Below are 20,335 nucleotides of genomic sequence, written 5' to 3'. Positions count from 1 at the left end.
AACATGAAGCTCCTCTCCCTGACGCGAGATTCAGAGGAGAGACAGTAAGACCCTCAGCGTTCCTACTTGGCCTGCTCCTGTGAGAGGCCAGGAAGTGGGGTAGGTGGGAAAGATCACTGGGCATTTGCTTGAAAAACACGACTCTCATGTGTGGCTACTTCAGTCCGCTCAATCCCTCGTTTCCTACCCCTCAGCCGAAACACTCAAACCTCCTGCGCTGCTTTTACGGACACAGAGACAATGGAGTCTCATCAAAGGCCCCCATAAAAAAAAATCCCTGTAATCTGGAGGAGACGGCCGACACGCCCCCTCTCCTCGCACTCGGGCTCTGTGGTCGAGTTTCTCAGAAGCAGCGTTAGCTCGTTTGGTCGACAGCAAACACAGCAACACAGCCTCGGTGGCAGAGCGGCTCAGAATGAGTTTGAAAAAGTGCTCTGTGTATAATCAGATATAATAACCACCCTGTTCTTTTTATAAAGCCATCCATCATCCACTAATACCCAGCTGTTGGGCCTGTTTGCAGCCTGTTTGTTGTTTTAAACTAGAAAGACTCAAATCAGAGCAAGTGTGTTGTCTGACAGGGACACCAAAAACCTTTAAATCCCCCAAAAATAAAGTTTGTCCAACTAACACAAACTATCTTTCCATGAGGCTGATCTGTTCATATCAATCCAGGACTGAAGAAAATGTCCAAAATCGAGAAAGGCAATCGAGAAACAGTCTCCTTATGAGACCACATCGAAATTGACTAGATCCAGATTTGTATATGAATATCTCTCCCCGAAGCAGATTTCTTTTAGCAACGATCTATGAATTCAAGAAATCAATCAAATCAACTCCCTTTCGCCCCATTGTTAAAAAAAAGTGTAAAAATAAATCCAGGATCCACGCCCTCATCCGGATTCACACCAAAGTTGAATGGCATCTTCCTTGGGTCCCACCCCTTCACAGAATTTCATGGAAATCAGTTGAGTAGTTTTTGCATCCTCCTTGTTGGAGGTAAACATCAAATGTCAGGCGTCCCCAGTGAACTCCTAAACCTCACTGACCTCTACCAGATCAATATATTAAAGTTGATTTATCGTATCAATATTTTCCTTAATTATCTAAGTAATTGTCAGAAAAGAGTGAAAATCACTTTCACTATTTTCCAAATCCCCCAAGATTTAAAATGACTAATTTTGTCAGTGATTCATCAGTGAATCATTTCAGCTCTTAAAATCATACAGAATATTTTGCATCAGGTCCTCATGGTCCACATAAAACCCTCTACGACAGACTCCCTGTTCTGATTGGCTCTGCTCTGCAGCTACAGTGTGATTTCTGCCACGACAACCAATAAAATGTTGTTACGCTGTGATCTCAGCTCAGGATTTGGCTACAAGTAAAACCCATGTGGATATTTGTTTAGCCGGAGACATACATGCCAATAAATCAGTCACTTGGTAATTTTCACGACGCAAAAAAAAAGCATTTTAAGAAAACAGACCACAAATCCGCCTTGCGCACCCGAACCCCGCTTGTAAAGATCAGCAGAACATTGTGTTGAATCCACTTCAGTGTGTGAACGTAAGGCTCAGTATTAACGACAATATGAAACGTTCCTGGTGAAAAGCTACAGAACCACTCGACAACCTGGGGCTTAAGTCCCAGACAGCAAGAAGCAAATTCAAAAAGAGGTTTTAATGCCAGTCTGCGCGGGGGGACACGATGGGATGTTTGATGTGAGAAAACTCCCGGGCAATCAGAGAGAGTGCAGAATTCCAGATTAACTTTAAGCCATTGAGCTCTGTGAAGGCTCAGCCACAACAGCTCTCCAGCTGTGATCTCATCCTCTTCTCTGCCCTGTCACCCCCTCTTTTTCTTTTTTTTTTTCTTCCTCAACACTGAAGACAGTTTTCGGCTGAAGAGAGAGGCTGAAACCCACGGCCAAGAACAACCAGCAGTACTTGCCAAGAGAGGCAGATATTCCCAGAACCTCCACCTCCTCAACACAGTCGTCTGTTGCATCAGGTTTGAGAACAATACTTAGGACTGTGGGTGACTAATCAAGAGCATGTTTTTTTGTTAGAAATAGTGTCATAAACTTTTCTAAATCACACTACCGATTGGTGGATGAGTGTGACTCAATGTTGCAGCCAGATAATTACATTTCGGTACATTGTTTTGTCCCAACATTCCTTCTGTATATCTGATCTAAAGATCTAAACCGAAGCACATGCAAAAAGAACTGCTCTTCAACTGGTCAGTGTGACACAGTGACAAACAACAAACAGGCAGGAATTTCCAGCCTGCTGTGTTTGTGTCTTTGGTGTTTTATGGTGGTCCTGGCCTCTGAGGCAATCCAGACCGTGGATGGGTTTTACCTCATCCAAGGAGCACAGGGGGAGAAGAGCGGGGTGGGGGAGGGGGGGGGGAGGAGGCGATTGAAGAAAAGGTTATATTTGCATTTTGCAGCCGCACTCAGAAAACAGAGCTAAACCGGAACCTTTGGGAAGGCGCAAATCAAATTTAGAAACCAGAGTCAGACTGAGTGCACATTGTCGAAAACTTTCCATCACCCCCACACTTATGCACAGTATAATGGGGATAAGACCTTATCACGCTGCAGGTTTAAGCATGCTTGCCGCTCAGGAGGAGCAGAGAGCACAGCAAAATAAAGGACTTCTTACTTTACTGTCTGGGAACAGGAGCTGGGCGATATAACCAAAAATGTCATCACGATAAAAAAAATCCTCATTTCAGTTGATATCGATAAATGCCAAAGGATGATTTATTAGTTTAAAGACTGATTTTTGCTCCTGGGTAAGAGTGGAAGAAAAACATGGTTTTCATTTCTATTGGGTAGGAAATGATTTCATCTGTTATACCTCTCACCATACTTGTGCAATCCACAAGCATCATGGTGATTTATATTGATCTATATTGAACTTATATTCAGACAGTTGTTGTGTTGTCACTCATGCTGCCCAACTGGAGACTCAATGTCATCCCACAGCAGTTCAAATGTCTCTCATGCCCCAAACAAACTCTTCTGCTATAGTCATACACCAGAATCGAATTTCATATAAATAATCCTGAGCATCATCACTGTCGCAGTTCAGCTTTCATCCTTTGTTTGCCACAGACGAATCAAAGTGAAATCTTTTCTTTTGATCATAAAACAGTAGAAGAAAGTTCATAGCAACAAGCTGAGCTGCTGCAGATCCCAGATTATATATATATTCACTGTTAAACTCTGGTGGGCGGGAAAAGAAAAGAAACAAATCCAAAGAGACAACATTTCGTAAAAACAAAGGAACAAACCCTCGTCTCCCTGTGCAGCTCCACCATTTGGTTTTAGAGCGAGTGAAAAGAGATTCTCAGATTCAGCAAAGGGGGAGTTTTTTGGCAGATGGGTGTCGGTCGTTTTAAAACGAGGCCTTGATGTAAACAGCTTCAGATAACTTTGGATCTGTATATCTTTACGAGAAGAGAGTGTGAAGAGCAAGTGTGTAAACCCACATTAACTCAGTGTTTAAAAAAACATAGTAAATTAGCAAGACAACTTAACATTTAAACAACGTTAGACCCTCTTTAGGGATCAATGTGACTAAATGATAACAGATTAGAAAACATGTGGTTAACAAATTTGTTCTACGAAAGCTGCCTGTGTTATGATGACCAGAGATGACCCAGATTTTACTATATTAAATAGTTGGGTAGTGACTGTATATTATCTTTATCTGTATATGCACATGTATGTATACACATATGCAAATGTACAATAACAATCTGTATTTCATGGACATATTTCACATGTAGGGTAGAATCTGGATTTAAGGGACTTATCGCACAGACATATTGCTGCACATGTATAGAATAAGTCCATAATTCATTGTATATTGTTGTCTATAGCATTTATATGTTTGCATCTTATCTATTTGGATTCTGTCTCTTTTTTTTCGTACTATCTTCCTCCCTGTGCAACTACTTCTTGTGCTGCTGTGTCAAATTGGATTTGCACTACAGGGGATCGATGAATGTCTAATCTAAGCCGACTGTTTTAGTTATTTCTATATAAATACACATGCATGAATTCATAAATGCACATTTACAATAACAATCTGTATTTCATGGACAAAGTTCACATGTAGAATCTGGATTTAAGGGACTTGTTGCACAAGCACTTCAAACAGTATTTTACTGCCATATTACACATGTATGGAATTGGTCTATTTTGTATCTTATTTACATGGATTCTGTTCCTATTCTTATTGTATGTCTTACTATATTTCTCCCTATATATATATATATATATATATATATATATATATGCAGTTTCAAATTGAATTTACCCTATTGGGATCAATAAAGGTTCAACCCATCCTATCTTATCTTATCTAATAAAATGTGATGCCCTCAAACAATTCCTGCAGTCCACTTCATAACACTATTCCCTCACACTGCAGTGGGAAAGTCAATTAAAGTTGGTTCAAAAGCTGTATTGATTATAAAAGTGCTGTCAATTTCCAATCTGATCTTTGCCAGTAAACATTGTTTGGGTGGCCTGCCCCTGCACACACCATCCCATAACATCGTAATGACTGTAGTTGCTGTTCACTGGACTGAATGTGTTAATTGCAGCGTCTAACAGGATGTAAAGGTCACATCTGCCCTCAGGTTGTCCAACGAGGCGTCGCTCCACGTCACTTTTTGTTTTTTAACAATGTCGACATAAAAAAAAAAAAAAAGAATCCGGAACAGAACCAGAATACAAAAAAGCGAAAAAGGCGCATTCACCTCGCAGCTTTAAATAAACTTTTAGGCATAGAATATAAATCAAAACAGAGAAAGTATAGACCTGCAGCCCCAGCTCCCTCCCCCCTCCTCCTCCTCCTCCTCCCCCAGCTTCTCCACATCTGTTTCCACTCACTGCTCGGACTTTTGGTTCGTGGCATACCAAAGCACCAAATACGCACACACACACAGAGAGAGGGCGAGAGATAGAGAGAGAGAGAGAGCTGCTTTCGGAATCTTTGTTTTTTTCCTACAGTTTTATGACAATAAATCGTTGCAAGAACTAAAGCATGCACGATAGCTTCACCGTGTGCCCTCCCCCACACACACAGTTTAATCAAGAATGAGATTTAAAGCGAGAGTTGAGATCTTTACGCACCGGAGTCGCTCCTCTGCAGCTCCACACTGAGGATGAATAAATATAAAGTGCATCTGTACAGGAGAAGTTGCCGGCTCGTCCATGTTCCCCTCGGTTCCTTGGTTCGGTCGCTGCCTTGCATGCTCACAACTGGGCTACAACACACACGCAGACCCGCACACACATATACATGCACACATGCACACACACGCACACGCTGCAGGAGGGAAAAAAAGGAAAGAAACCAGAGGGAGGAAAGAAAGTGAACAAGTGTCCGAGTGTTTGACTCAGAAGACGGAGGTTGCAGAAGAGTTTCACCGCTAGAGCTCCGTCCTCCTCAGTCAGATGAGACTGGAATGAATGGAGCAGCGTCACCAGCTTGTGTGTGTGTGTGTGTGTGTGTGTGTGTGTGTGTGTGTGTGCGTGAGTGTCAGTGTTTGTATGGTTCCCAACCTGAGGTCCGGGGACCTCCAGAGGCCATCATGAGGGCTGGTCAGAGGGTTTCAGCTACAGGGAGAACTTCCTCTTTCTACATGTTCTCAGTGTTGTTTTGTAAATTACTACATTATTTCCTCAAATAAAAGTAGGCATATATACGTACTCAACCAAATGCCAGGCTCTACTGTATGAAGCCGCGCACCTTCCAGTACTGCAAAAATTACAAAAATGGCTTTTTAAAACTAATGAATGGTTTCAGTCAGAAATGGTATAGTAAAGCTTTTACTTTGAAATAGGTACAGTAAGTGTTGTGATAATATAATATTTATGTGTGTGACATATTCAAAAGTTCAACGCCCATTGAACTTGTGGGCGTTGGAGACAACGTGCAACAGCAAGTTTTTTGTTCATGTTGTGCAAGATGCAACACAGGCAAGACAGCGCAGGTTTCCAACCACGTATGTGACGTCAAACATGACTCATTGAGGAAGAAAACAAACAGAAAGGGAAGCCCTTGTTTTCGCAATGATAAAGGAGTCAATCGCCTTTTTGCCATAAAAAACATCCATGTATGGGACTATACCTGCAAATTCTTGGTGTAAAAGGAGGTACGTTTGCCTCTCAGCTTTCCCATTTCTAAGCCTCCTTCAAACACAGACGACAAATGTGTTCTTCCATGTCCGAGCAACAAAAGCTCCGACGTGTGGATCTTTTTAGGGCCAACCTATCCGAGGGCTCATTGTGCACCAGTGATGAAGCTAATGAGTTGGCTATGCCGAGCTGCAGCGTGTTCAGCAGGTAAGAGCAGGACAAGCTGCTGATGAAGATAGGGAATCCTCCTTAGACCAGCCCTTCCCATTTTGATTCGATCTTTTAACGATGCGACACCTGAACTTACACAGCCTAGAATGAATGTGGGAGTTAGAGTCACTTTAATGGCGCAAAAACATTTGTCTGCCAATTATATTAATGCTTTCAATATAAGGGGTAGATTCCAGTTATCCTTCAAATAGATTGGATGTGCACATTTTCAATCGTAGCGAAATAGCTTTATCTAAGCATTTGTGACATCACACACCAGAAGCCAATTAACAGCATTTGTCATTTTGGAAAATGTATCTAAAATGTCAGTCTGCTGCCAAGAAGCAAGAGTAAACAATTATTTGAATTTGTTTAGCTCCATTTAATCCTGTTCATCTATGAGCTTCTGTTTCTCCTTTTTGTCTGAGGAACTAACTATTATGAATGTGACGCACATGGAATTTCTGGGATCCTGTTTTTTGTTGCCACTCTGACAGAAATGTGGAATTTATAACCAGATATTTAACAATGTGTGGATTATTTTTTCTTATGAGACATGACTTTTTTTCTGAGCTGCACTGTCACACACCCTAATTATAGAATCTTTGCACAGTTAAAACAGCTGTAAATGTCACCAGTCTACATTCTCTGTAATTAACTATCCCTCCATTGGTTTGAAAATCATATTACATTACATTTCATTTAGCTGACGCTTTTATCCAAAGCGACTACAAAAAGTGCATTCAACCATGAGGGTACAAACCCAGAACAACAAGAATCATTTAAGTACATTAGCTTTAAAAAAAGCCAAACTACAAAGTGCTACATGTAAGTGCAATATATAAGTGCAGCTAACTTTAATTATTATTATAATTGCAAAATGTTTCTACTTAACTATAAAAACTTCTATTGATCTTTGTGTAAAACTAGATTTTTTTTGTCCCAGTCAGGACCCTGTAGAAACAATGACTTGCATGTTTCCAGTGATGTGAGGGTTTCAGGAGATTGGCTGTTGACAGGCTTTGCTCCGATAGCGTGAAGTAGCCGTGCAGCTATGGTGATTTAACCCAATTTAAAGTGAGCAAGCCTTTGCTGAATTAATCCCAATGGAAAGCTGGATCATTGATCCAAAAGCATATTTCCTCCCAGACAAAAGAATCCAGAATATTATTTTAGGCAAGCTTAGCCATTCTTTGCTAAGATTTTAGCTTTAGACTTTTCTTCGGTCATTTCGATTACTGGTCCATTTGTTTTAGCCAAAGACTAAACAAAATAAGATACTTTCAAAAGACCCAATATGTTGCCCGTGCTAAGTTCCCTTCTCTAGTAACTATCTATAATGGTGTGAGGATGTGTTATTGATATGAACAACAGTTAAAGTCGAGCTTGTGTGGTCGACCCATGAGTCCTGACATGGAAGAGTAAAATTCAATCACACAATTGTAATATTTCAGTTAAGTGCTCACAGCTTATACAGTACATTTATCATTATTTGCCTTTGTCTTCGTGGACTTGAATCTTGGTAGTGATATGATTTAGTACCACTTTAAGTAATTGAGTCTTCTAAAGCTTTCTAATGACAAATATAGTTTGACAAAAACAGTCATTCATCTTACTGCCTAAAGCTGACATATCCTGTCCAATAAACATGTCTGCTGAGAGCTGCTTGCTAGAAAAAATGAAATAACATTAGAGGTCAGCTACTGAAGTGTGTGAGACAGTTGTATCCAATTTGTGGCCTCTTATTGAGTTTCTCACGCATCCCGGATTGTGTGCTCAAATGTGTGTGTCAAATATTATTCAACATGCCACTTGAGAGACACAGAACAAATAAGAAGCCGTTGAATATTTAGCTTTGGCGTTTGTATTCTCCCGACGGAAGCAGGGCCTCTCCTGAACTCCCAAACCAGATTTTAGACGCTTTACTAATTTTACTTGTGCACTACACAAATATTATAATCATCCATAAAAATCTGATCATTTATGGAGCAGGCTACAGTCAATGTGACATTACCATCGAAATATACCATCTGTTTACTGACCCATTTACTCCCTTATCAGAAAACTAGAAGTTATTTGGTATATTAACACTACAAACTATCAACAAGGTTTTAGCACTGACTTGGAAAGGCTTGAATGCACCTGGATAAATATTTGATTTCTAATCTGTGAAACCAATTTTACAGAGAACAATAATGAACAGAAACTAAGTACAGACATCATACTCATGAATACATTGTCAGCTGTGTTGTAAACAGAAGTTGGTCCTGTGATATTAAACCCAGAACAACAAACACATTTTAACCAATAGTATTTAATGGTTTATGCAACTGTCTGCTAAGGCCCAATCTCCCCCACAGTACTATAAGGTAAACCAGTCCCTTGCATTTCATTGGCCAAAAATAAATTCAAAACATACCTAAATAAATATGTGTTTATGGTAGGGGGGGGGATATCAATCAAAACGAGAACAGCTCTAGTGAAAGGCAACTTGAAAAAACAACAGTTTTGTCCATAAAACTGGTTGCATTGAAAAGTGTTCTTTAAAAAAAAAAAATAGTAAAAAGGGGTCATTCCTCAACAGCTTCCACTCCATATCACGTAACACGACTCTAAAACCATTCATTATAAAAACTGAGGTGGAACACTGCCACCAGCTGGAAGTTAAAAGCTTTGGTCACAGGAGTTTGACGAGGAGATGGAGGGCGAGCGTGGAGATGGGATAGTAGCTTCTGTCCCTCCTCGTCAAAAACTATCTGGGTCTGGAAATTAAGTGGGGCAGAGGATCCCAGAAACAGCGAGTTGGATAAAGTGGAGCCATAGATATTTAGGGTTCAATACAATAACGGGGCAGACTGGTTCTCTCAGTCGGGTTCAGGGAAATGAGAACAAACTAAATGTTTGAGCTTGGGGAGTTCAGACTACCTTGGAGCAGAATGGCTCATGCATGGTGTATGTGTGTGAGTGCGTACAGGTATGATGCCTCCCGCAGTCCTTTTCATCTGGCCAAGCTGAAGCAGTTCTGTACTTCTTTGTATTTTCTTTTTTCGAGCTGAAAAGAAAAATCCAAAACACTGAACCCCCTTTTAACCAACATAGTGCCAAACCTCGCCCCTTGCTGTGTGAGTCGTCCAGGGCTTTGACCCCCAGAACAATGCCACCCTTTTTTGAGAAAGGAGGACAGGTAAGTTGGGGTGGGTGGACATGAGAGGGCTGAAGGGGTGATGTCGGTCTCCCCTGCCAACCCAACCATGACTCCTCACGCACCCTTTGCTGTCGTCCGACCTCTTATCTTGGACTCTTCATGGCAAGGTGGGATGCTAATGGGAAGGTGGACACATTATGGTGCCGCCCCCACCCACTCGACTCTTTCATATGGTTCAGTCAGTCAGTTCAGTTTGAGGCGCTGCTGTTGGAGGAGCTGGATGTGGAGGCCACGGCCGTGCCCGAAGTGCCCGACGAGGCCACCGACTTGCGGATGTGGGGCATGAGGAAGGGGTCACTGGCCAGCTGGTGCACATCGATGCGATCCTCCTTACGGTACACTAAACAGCGCCTTACAAAGGCCTGGAGGGAGAAAGAATAAAAGATTGCTATAACTGATAAGCTACAAATACCAACTATTACAATGTTTGAACGAAAATATAATAACTCATCGTTAACTATAGTAGAAAGGGAGAATTAATGGAGCTTATTGTGCCAGTTCCAGATGCATAGATGTGAGGGAGTCCATTACCTTAGCTTCAGGTGTGACTACTGGTTTAGGAGGAAACTGCACATCTGTTGCCTTCAGTATGGTGTTCTCCTGCAGGATGTCCTGCTGGGACTGGTTGTGACCGAATGGCTAGAAGGCAAAGAGAGGGAAAAGAAGTGTCATTGAAAACATGTTCAAAAAGTGGATGAAGCATGAATTAAATAAAGGATAGGAATAGGAACAATTCAATTCATGATACATACGATTACAATTTAAAGTTGAATAATGTAACATAACATAGGGACATAATCCCGACTGTATTTTTTTCTGTATCGCAATATAAATATAAGCTTATAGCTCAATAATAGCTCAAATGTTTATATTATTTCCAGTTTGTGTCTCCTACCTTTCGGCCATACAAACACTGGTAGAAAATGACTCCCACAGACCACACATCCACCTTGTTGGAGATTTTGGGTGGTTCCTTCCCAACCACAAAGCACTCAGGGGGCAGGTACCTAAAGAAGAAAGGAAGAGCCACATTCAGATTAGTCAAATTTTACATGACTTAAATGTATTGTCTATACAGTGTATTTAATTGTTTGTGTGTGTGGCAGTATGTTATATTTAGGGGACCTCAGGGTGTGCACCTCTACTTTTCATTTTCAAATAAATGGATGTTGAAGCCATGTAGGTACATATGTCAAGACAAACATCGGTAATATTATATTTGCTCTGAGAAAACCCAGCGCATTACTAGGGCTGCACGATTTATCGGAAATCTATCGTCATTGCGATATCAACGTGCACGACAGATGTTGTAACACGACAGATGTTGTAACAGCGCGCGCGCACACACACTCCTCTCTCTCTCTCTCTCTCTCTCTCTCTCTCTCTCTCTCTCTCTCTCTCTCTCTCTCTCTCTCTCTCTCTCTCTCTCTCTCTCTCTCTCTCTCTCTCTCTCTCTCTCTCTCTCTCTCTCTCTCTCTCTCTCTCTCTCTCTCTCTCTCTCTCTCTCTCTCTCTCTCTCTCTCTCTCTCTCTCTCTCTCTCTCTCTCTCTCCTCTCTGCCTTCCTACCAAAAAAAAATTGGTTTCGGTGGCGCTGTGGCCGGGCTGTGCACTTTCTCCCGGCTGTCAAGTTATCAGTGGTCTCTGTGTCTGTAGCCAGAGACTGTTTTTCCTAAGTCATATCGTTGTAGAGGAATTCATTGTTAGTGTTGATTTAGTCCCTCAAATTGGAGATTAGCATCAACAATGTGTCAAAGAACTTAATTTGCAGACCATGTTACATTGTGTGTGTACATATAGTGGAACTAACACAATCTTTTGCTAAGAAAGGCTGAGGTATGCAGTGTACTGGTTTTCATTTGTTATTAATAACCCATTACTACTATCTGCAGATATAATCGCAGTACACTATACACTCTGGAATTTATTATCTCTTTCGTGGCTGTTGCAATAAAATGCCCCACGTTCGAGCAATGAAACCGCTGAGCCTCGAGTGCTCCTTCAGGCAAAACTAGAGTCAAACCGATGCTCAGTCGCACATAGTGACCATACTGGACACTACGCTGTCAAAACTCATGACATGTTTCGAAGGGGATCCACTAACCTGCCATTACAGATATAGGGCAGGCATTTTGGATATACTGTAAAATGTTAGAACGAGAATGTGTCGCAAGGCTGATGTTGCTCAGTTAGGAAGCTGTTGGAATGGGTTGATCATTCAGCACCATATGTAGGATTTCTATTTCTTCATATTATTTGATGTGGTCTCTGGATGGATGTAAGCACACTTCATAATGTACTATGATGTTTGAAGTACTCAGGCACAGAGAAATATGTCAGGCCTGACTATCTGAAATAAATTTGACCCTGAGGCTCAAAAGAACAAATAAAAAGCACAGTTTATCATATCACAGACAATGGCACCCCTGCAGCAGAGTGTCGACTCCCACTGTACATCTTACCAGTAGGTCCCTGCTCCCTGTGACGTCAGCTCCATCCCGTCTACCGAGTTGTAGCTGTCGTCATCCATTATCTTTGACAGGCCAAAATCTGTGATCTTGATCTCACCACATGCAGTGCCATTCACCAGGAGGATGTTGCCTGAGCGGGGGCGAGAAAATGAGTTAATAAAGCAAATGTCCTCACAGTTCAGATTGATATTAACATTTCCAGTCAAAAAAGACGATTATCCCACGGATGATTCAGCTCTGTTCAAAGCATAATGATTGTCTGTTTTTTTTATGTTCAAAACAATCTTGATGGAATAATGGGCAGCAACTAGGTTAGAGGTCAAACTGTCTAATTCTTTCACAAATTATACCCTAAACTGTCAACAGAGACAGATTTAATACTCTGTCCCACTTGGTCCAAATACTTTTGATAAATAAATCATAGCTATTATTGGAAAAAGACTGAACCAGAATAAAAACTCTGTCTTAACACTAACGTCACTGCAGCAGAGTCTCAAGCATTTCCTTTAACTGACAGTTTCACTTCTACATTAATATGCAGTAACCCCCAAAACAACATCATGTAAACTCTCGGAGTGTAGCAGTTACTGTGATGTGTAGACGCACCAGGTTTAAGGTCATAGTGGATAATGGGCGGTCTGATCTCATTGAGGTACTTGAGGGCATTGACAATCTGCATAATGATGGAGCGGCCCTCTTTCTCGGACATGAGCTTGTGCTGCTTCAGGTAGAAGTCCAAGTCGTTGCCCTCGCAGTACTCCAAGACGGTGCAGAACCTGCACCACAACAAGGGAGAAGTCTATTATTAGTATCAGTGCAAACAAAGTTAAGGTTTTACATATTGAAAAATTCCTCTGCATACACTCTGCATGAACATATGTTTTGGAGGACATATTTTTGAGAGGAAATGACTTACGAGTCAGTGTCGAGCGAAAAGTAGTCGTAGAGTTTAACTATTCGTGGATGGTCCAGCTCTTTATGGATTCTATATTCTCTGCATGCATGTCTGAAACAAAGATAATGTTCAACTTTTACACGATTTATTTTAAATGCGAGTATCACACACACACAGTGTGACAGGACATAAAATGATGTATTGCTTCAAAAACACAGCACTCACTTGTGATAATTTTCCTTCTTCTCATCCCTCCAGTTCTTGTTTAACTGGTGAATTTTGACCGCAACATACCTTTGCTCCGTTAGGTCAAAGGCCTGGAAAATAAATGTCTCTATTTAGTTGTGAGCGGCATTTGGCACAAACTTGTTATGGCTGCTATACAGACTAACATAAAATGGCCTTGTTCTTTCAGCACTTTTACAGAGGTGACAACAGATTCTTGGAATCACACTCACATTCTGACAATCATTTACTTTGAAATGTTGATGATGTCAACTGAGTGTAATGTAATGAAAAATGCATCTGAAAATATTTCCCAAAGTATCTTACACTACAATGCCAAAAGACAACTTAATTTGAATCAACACCTGTCACCATACAAGCAGCTGAAAACTTGCTTTTATCGTAAATCTATTTGATAAGGTTCATCGAGTACTAACACTAGGGAATGTTCTGGCAAAGATCTACACTCACTACATTAGTTTAAAAAAGTGAAAATGCTGAATGGTTGACCTTTTTCTTCACCACTCTGGGGACAAAGAGCTTATTCCTTCACAAGAAAGGATGCAGTTTCTCTCACCTTGTAAACTTCACTGAAACCTCCTCGTCCAAGTAAATGGAGAAGCAGGTAACGGTCATTTAGCGTGGGGTGATCTTTGAATCTGCACAGAGTGAAAACGCAAGTTCAGGAATGAGAGAGCCCAGAGATGCATCAGATCAACTAGGAAAGGACCATAGAAGAAGAAGCCCTACTGGGAATTATCCTCATTGTGGATCCTTTTCAGTTCACGAATGTGCAGATTCCGCACTCGCTCCAACCTCTCTAGCTCCGCCTGGATCTCCGCCTCCTCCTGCAAAGGAAAACAATCAAAGCAATGTTATTAACAAAAACGACTAAACAAGGAAAGACCAGAGGAAGTGTGTCGAAAGCAAAAACCTGTCACTCATAAATGGGCATTACCTTCTTAAGATGCCCTAGTCTTAGCTTGAAGATTTCCTCTTGTTCGTGGTACTCTGCCTGCGATAACCTGCGAGAACACAGAACCAACCGAAGTGCAAGTTCAAAAATATGAACACATGGTTAACCAGTGGGTAATAAAAGAGAAGATAAATAACCAAAATACACGTACGCTTCACTTTCTGTTCCGTTGGTCTTGCTTTTGCGTTTGTTTTGCTCCAAGCTCGGGGGTGGAGTCTGGGCCATGGAGGGAGGCTTGCGTTTGGCCAGTAGCTTCCTCTGCCTTTCAATGTCCTCTCGCTGGGTGTTAATCCTTTCTTGTTGTCTGAAAAAAGACGGTACATTGGTGCCGCATACAGATCTAAGTAACTTCTCTGTTAGTCTGTGTATGATCTGCTGTAATTTATCTGGCTCCCTGACTGAGAGGCTGGGTTTACCTCTTGTGTAAGATAATGTAAACACGTTAGGCTGTCTGTCTAGATAATTAAGATAAATAAAATCGTACTTATAATACATAGAGAAGTCTGTTGTATTTTCTGTACCTCTCGAACTAACATTCATTTCTGCAGGGGCAAAGCATGAAAGATCCTCACTTGATAAGGTTCTGGAAGGCGTATCCATCCGTCCACTGCTCTGTGAAAGATGCTCCATGTCTCACTGTGGTGAAGTGACCCAGTCGAAGTCTGTCCTGCATGCTTTTGTCCCTGCATGCCATCTTCTCCTGTTTCGACTAAAGGAAGAGCAGGCCTAAATTAGAGCTTATATAACTAGCCCACAGTGATCCAATCACTTTGGTAACTAATAGCTCATAATAAATCAGATTGCTATTCAACAGACGTACTTTTTCAATCAGCAGCTTCTTGGACATGGTCACACACTTGTTTAAGCGTTCCTTGTATCTCTCCAGCATCCTCTGCTGTTCATCAATCTGCCGCCTCAGATCACAGTTTGCCTGGAGCAGAACATACAAAACAAAAAGGAAAAGGTCAGGTAATAAGAATTTAAATATTAGCTTGTTTAGACATGTACAGACAGAAGGAATGTCTCAACTCCAACATGCATTGAGTAAAAAAAATATTTCCAAAGCCACTTGAAGTGACAAGCAGAGTAACAAATGAAATGTAATGAGATTAGTACCCGGAGCAAATCGTCTATTCGGCCCTCCTTCTTCTCCAGGTCAGAGTTCTTGTTGTTCTCCATTGCGGTTAGTTTCTCTATGGTAAGGTCAGACTACAGGGTAAAGTGAGCACAAAACAGTGTTTATGTTAATGGTGCATCATTCTGTATCAGTGACAAATAGTAGAGCAACAAGTCATCCCATCAAACAATATTTTGGATTGATTTTTTTTTTTGTTGATATGCCAAGTATTGAACAACTTTTGAATTACAGTCGAGTTAAATCAGATAAATGGCCATCTGATGACGTGTCAGGTACCTGGGTGGCTTTGTGGAGCATGTGAAGAGGAGCGGGCTTCAGCGAACACGTCGAGTGCTCTGTGTTGGCCGAGCCGATGGAAGAGGGGCTTCCTTGCTGCACCTGGGAGGCAGACACATTCAAACAGTAAAAACCTTACACATACAGAGGGTATCTTAATGTGTGAATTTCATTCGATTACATGAATTAATTAAGAGCTGATACCGGTCATGATAAAACACGACATTAATCTAGCAGAAGTAAGAGGCCAACTGTAAACACTCAAATTAACTATTAGAAGCACATGAGACTGTACAAATTAAAAAAAACAAGTATAAACTCTCAGATTTAAGTATTAAAAAAGACTCAAACACCCAAACATTTGTACAACAGGTTCATCTAAACTATTTTTTATTTCATCTGAATGTCCATGTGTATTTGCATTTCAACTATGTTACTTTCATTGATTGATTTCTTTGGTTTTCGGGAAAAAACTTTGGCTAATAATGACTGATGATGATGATGAGTTACAAAAACTTAAAAACTAAACGTTACAACACAGATTCTTCCCATCCATGAAAAAGTGCAGGAAAAAAAGAATGGCAGGAAAGAGTGTTGAGAGATTAACGAAAAATAAAATAAAAAACACACAAGTCAGACCACAGAGCAAAGATGCTCACCGTGACAGGGGGGTTGGATAGGGAGTGTTGTGGGGAAGAGCGGACCACTGGTGGAATTCCCCTGGCAGGGCTGGTACCAGGACCGCTACCTCCCGCAAACTGACAGACATGTGAAGAAAGAGGGATAGGAAAGTAGTTCAATGGAAAGCCAGAGATGGCTAAAACGAGTGGTTAAAAAATAAGTATGAAAAGTTATGCACCCAATACTGAGGCATTTGAAAGTACATGAGCGCTGCTGGATATACAAATTAGAAAAATGTTCTGCCACTCACCTCAAAATAATCACTAATTTTATGCCCCCTTGCTCCGGCTTTGCCTGGATGAGAAAGAGCAGCGATGAGTTCAGAGAGACGCTGACATTTGGGATAGACGATGAAAGCGTCGCAGCGGTCGACCAAACTTACCCTGGCTGCCGTCGAAGTGGTCTGCTTTCCGTTTTCGCACTCTCTGGTCATTCGCCTTTTTCTCAGGCGTCTGTCAGGAAAGCAGCGAGAATCAAGCAAATGTGCAATAAAAAAGGTGCGACACAGAGGTGGTTGGGAGAAAAAGAAAAACAGTTAGTACGGGATTCAGACTTACCTCTAGCTCTTTATCACTAAGCGAGCCCACACTGCATAAACTCTGATTGGAGGACTCGTTTTGATTCTGACCTGAGCCCTGTTAAAATGAGGCAAAAAAAATTAAGCACAATTAGTTAGGAAATACAAAAGGATCTTGAAAAAGACGCAAGAGGTTTTGTCCACACAAAACTGTATCCTCAAAGTACATGCTTGTGTACTTGTTGTGTGTGCACTTGTTAGAGAGCACAAGAGTGAGGTTTGGCTAAATAACGTCACCATTTATTCCCCACTGAATCAAGACCTGCATCAGTCCTAACGCTGGTTCCCTAGGTGATGCCTGTCAGTCAAATGAATCACATCAGAATTCAGGAGGCACTGTCCAATCAGGAAGAGATACTTAGTCATTCAGAGCACACTAGAGCTCTCTCACTGAACCCTCCTAAAATGGCTGAACATTAGGCATGCTGCTGGCGATGTATCCCTCCGTCTGTCTGTCACCTTTGGATAATGTCATCCATTTTTCTCCTGTTCACCAGTCTTAACCATTCTTCTCCCTTCACTCTGGAAACAGCCAGCGAAAGATCCTCTGCCTGATCTAAGAATGGCTGCTCATCCCACACAAAACCTTGGTTATCTGATACCAAGCTTGTTCAAAAGGAAATGCACTTTCTAGTCGTTTTAGTGGGCCTTCGCTGCTCCATTACCAAAAAGGTGTGCTACCTGTTTGTTATCAAAGGACGACAATTTTCCTTTCGGCGATGTCAGAGAGAACAGCAGTGACACGCAGCTGCTCAAGGTCAAGAAAAAAAAGTCGAAGCTGCTCAGCGACACGGCAGGGTTTTTAGACCACCAACCTACATTTCTTCATAGCCATTAGTTGACACACTTCTCTCTCACTTCCCCCCACACACATTGCATCCCTTGTCATACAGGGTTGCTATGGCATGATGCCTTAGCGAGGGCTGCCATTTTCTCTGCGGCAGCAGCCATGCCATGCTCTGGGCTCAGCTCTGCCTATGGCTGGCACGGGGCCCACTCCTGGCGCCGATTCTCGCTCCCTAACTGTTCCAAGATCACCTTCCACATAGAAAGCTCCATCCACGTCGGAAACAAGAGGGCGGAAGGGTAAATGCTGCCTCCACTCACACCTGGTCAAGAACTATTTCTGCATTCCTCCTCTGCCTTCATTCCTCCTCCCCTACCACCCCTGTCCCGTCTGTGGCCTTTTTGGCAGGCATCGCCACTTGCATATACAGCCGCTACATCATGAGCCAGGGAGAGATGCCATATCACACCAGCCAAAAAACACAGACACAGCTCAACCTTCTCCAGAGACGGACAAAGAAAAGGAGTGGGGCCAAGCTGGTCCAGGCCAAACAGCGGAATGATACTGAGGCAAAGTGAGACAAAGAGGGGAAGAGATTCGCAAAAAACTGTGCAATCAGGGCAATCTGTAATTTCGAGCACTTTGACGGGACGCCGTTCCCGTGCTCCATATCTGTGACATCTGCTGCAACACGAACCTTAGCCACACCAACACCAGTGAAGCGAGCCTCCAGCAGCTCCTGCCGTCGGGGGTCCAGGCTATGCAGTTCTTCCATCATGGCTGCAGAGACAAGAGCAAAGATTAAGGACGGGCGTTGTGGGGTCTGGTGTATTCAAATGGGAGCGACGGATCACTGTTTCAAAGGGCACTGGTTGTGATGAGTCATGGCTGTTTTTAGCTATATGGATGTGGAAAATTCCTGTTCTGAGTCATCAATAAACCTGACAATAAGGTTTGACACTATCATGTGGTGCCCGCCGAGCAGTTTGAGAGCTAAAATAATATCTGGGCCAAAACCTGCTCAATGACAGGTATTATAGATGTATGCATCAATGACGTGGGCCAGATGTGTAAGAGTCTCTGCCTTGGGAATTAAATCATCACGTGATAACGCCCTGGCAACATAAGACTAAGTTACATGGGGCTGGAGTTTTGAAAGGTCACTAATGGGGGCACTGCCAAGTGTACTTACAGCAATGGAAAAGGCCACAATAAAGACAATGAGTGTCCAGCTTGCTAGCTTGTGTAAAGGTTGACGTTTAAGTTACACGCCCTGCTGTGACTGTGGCTCGCATACATTCAATGAATAATGTTACCTGCACCACTCGTGTCCACTTAGGGACACGTTCAAGTCCTCGCTCTCGTTTCGAGTTGGTCTGCAGTGGGTTTTACAAAATAACGATCTAACAAAATGGTTAGAAACACCACCAGTGAGTGATGGAGCTAGCTAACACTGAATACACGAGCTAACGAGCCTGTCGATGCTGGCCATCACTTAGCATTTGCACTCCAGGAGCTAACGGTAACGCTAGCTAGCATCGTTAGATATGATTTAGAAGCGAAGCCCAAAGAGGGAAATGTTAAGATCTGTGTTGGTCAAATCAGGGTTGTTGTGATAGCTCACGAGTCAAAAATTGCAACACAACTACAGTCCGCTGCAGTCAAATGTGTAACAAACATATAGAAGATGGCTAACGTTAGGTAGCCAACATGCTAGCGTCAACTCGTCTGTCAAAAAGAAGCATCTCCTCGGTTCTGTGTTGTCAGGTGCTCGGGCCACGACGCCCGGGTTGACTCCATCAGGAGATACGTGCCGGAATATTGTTTTTAAACACCCTGACGAGATACTTACTGTAATTCTATATTTTCTCGGTCCTCCGGAGGGCCGGTGGTTAACCCTAAAACCGTCCCCGTTGTCTCCCCGGTGCTCGGCAGACCCTCCCAGGCTAGGCCGCATCCACAGCCGCGTCCCTCGAGTTGCTGCCTGTTCGCGTCCGAGACACTGGAGCGCGCGGTGTAGCTCGAGGTAGACCACGGAGGATTCCCTGGGAGGCCTCGACAGCTCCGGGTATCCCAAACCCGCCTTTCGGTTCTCCTTAGGCGGGGATCCCCATCACATCCCTCTCCCCGAGGACCATACCGCGGCTACGTTGGGTACCTTCCTCCCACACAATGGCGACCCTCGAAATCCTGCGTTTTCCCACCAGGTATATATGATGTCTTTGAGCCAGTGTTGTAGTTACCCCCCCTGTCTTTTCCTCTCTCCCCCGGCGGTGAGATGAATTTCGGGTCCGATCAAAACAAAGTTCGGCTCCAGTCGTCTTCCTCGCTGCGGGGGACAAACCAATCTGTTTCGGGGAAGTTGTGCCGCCGCGACTCCGTTTCAGCCGAATCCGGATCGATTCGGTTCGGTTCTCGTGTTTTTGCAATGTAAACAATAATCAGTAAAATCTCATATTTTCTCGTGAGATTGTTAAAGTATTTTCACCTTCGTTCAGTCGACGCCTGCCCCCAAATCTCTTCTCTGGACCAATGGTAAATCCCTGAGCGCACAACACAATTTAACAGCGCCCACCCACACAACAAAATGATCACTTATCAGAAAGTTGCCATGATGTTCACACCCACACACTCCACTTCCATGGTATAGGTAATTTGGAAAACTATTATTGTTTAGCCACTGCAGGGTAACATAGGGATTCAGCATTCATTGCAATCAATAGAATTTAA

General features: G+C 42.6%; 2 protein-coding genes across 2 annotated transcripts in view; both read right to left on the bottom strand.

The window, feature by feature from the left end:
- Positions 1-5,517, bottom strand: part of mrc2 (mannose receptor, C type 2) — a 28,072-nt gene extending 22,555 nt beyond the window's left edge. The window contains exon 1 of the mRNA XM_035179901.2: positions 5,159-5,517. Coding sequence (XP_035035792.1) covers positions 5,159-5,279 — 121 coding nt within the window. The 5' untranslated portion in view covers positions 5,280-5,517. The remainder of the gene's footprint in view (positions 1-5,158) is intronic.
- Positions 5,518-8,670: 3,153 nt separating this feature from the next.
- On the bottom strand, positions 8,671-20,196 carry tlk2 (tousled-like kinase 2). The gene is made up of 21 exons (XM_035180654.2): positions 19,458-20,196; positions 18,303-18,385; positions 16,799-16,876; positions 16,624-16,693; positions 16,492-16,535; positions 16,220-16,318; positions 15,561-15,662; positions 15,263-15,355; positions 14,967-15,077; positions 14,719-14,855; positions 14,298-14,450; positions 14,129-14,195; positions 13,921-14,018; positions 13,748-13,829; positions 13,171-13,262; positions 12,967-13,056; positions 12,657-12,826; positions 12,042-12,180; positions 10,477-10,588; positions 10,113-10,220; positions 8,671-9,943 (listed from the first exon to the last, which is right to left on the bottom strand). Exons 2-21 carry the CDS (start codon positions 18,381-18,383, stop codon positions 9,770-9,772), a joined length of 2,100 nt encoding a protein of 699 aa, XP_035036545.1. The 5' UTR covers positions 18,384-18,385; positions 19,458-20,196; the 3' UTR covers positions 8,671-9,769.
- Positions 20,197-20,335: the final 139 nt, after the last annotated feature.

This window comes from Hippoglossus stenolepis, chromosome 16 (genome assembly GCF_022539355.2).
Source record: "Hippoglossus stenolepis isolate QCI-W04-F060 chromosome 16, HSTE1.2, whole genome shotgun sequence".
NCBI classification, from domain to species: domain Eukaryota; kingdom Metazoa; phylum Chordata; class Actinopteri; order Pleuronectiformes; family Pleuronectidae; genus Hippoglossus; species Hippoglossus stenolepis.
The sequence above is the reverse complement of the archived record's forward strand: the minus strand, read 5'-3'. Positions and strand labels throughout refer to the sequence as shown.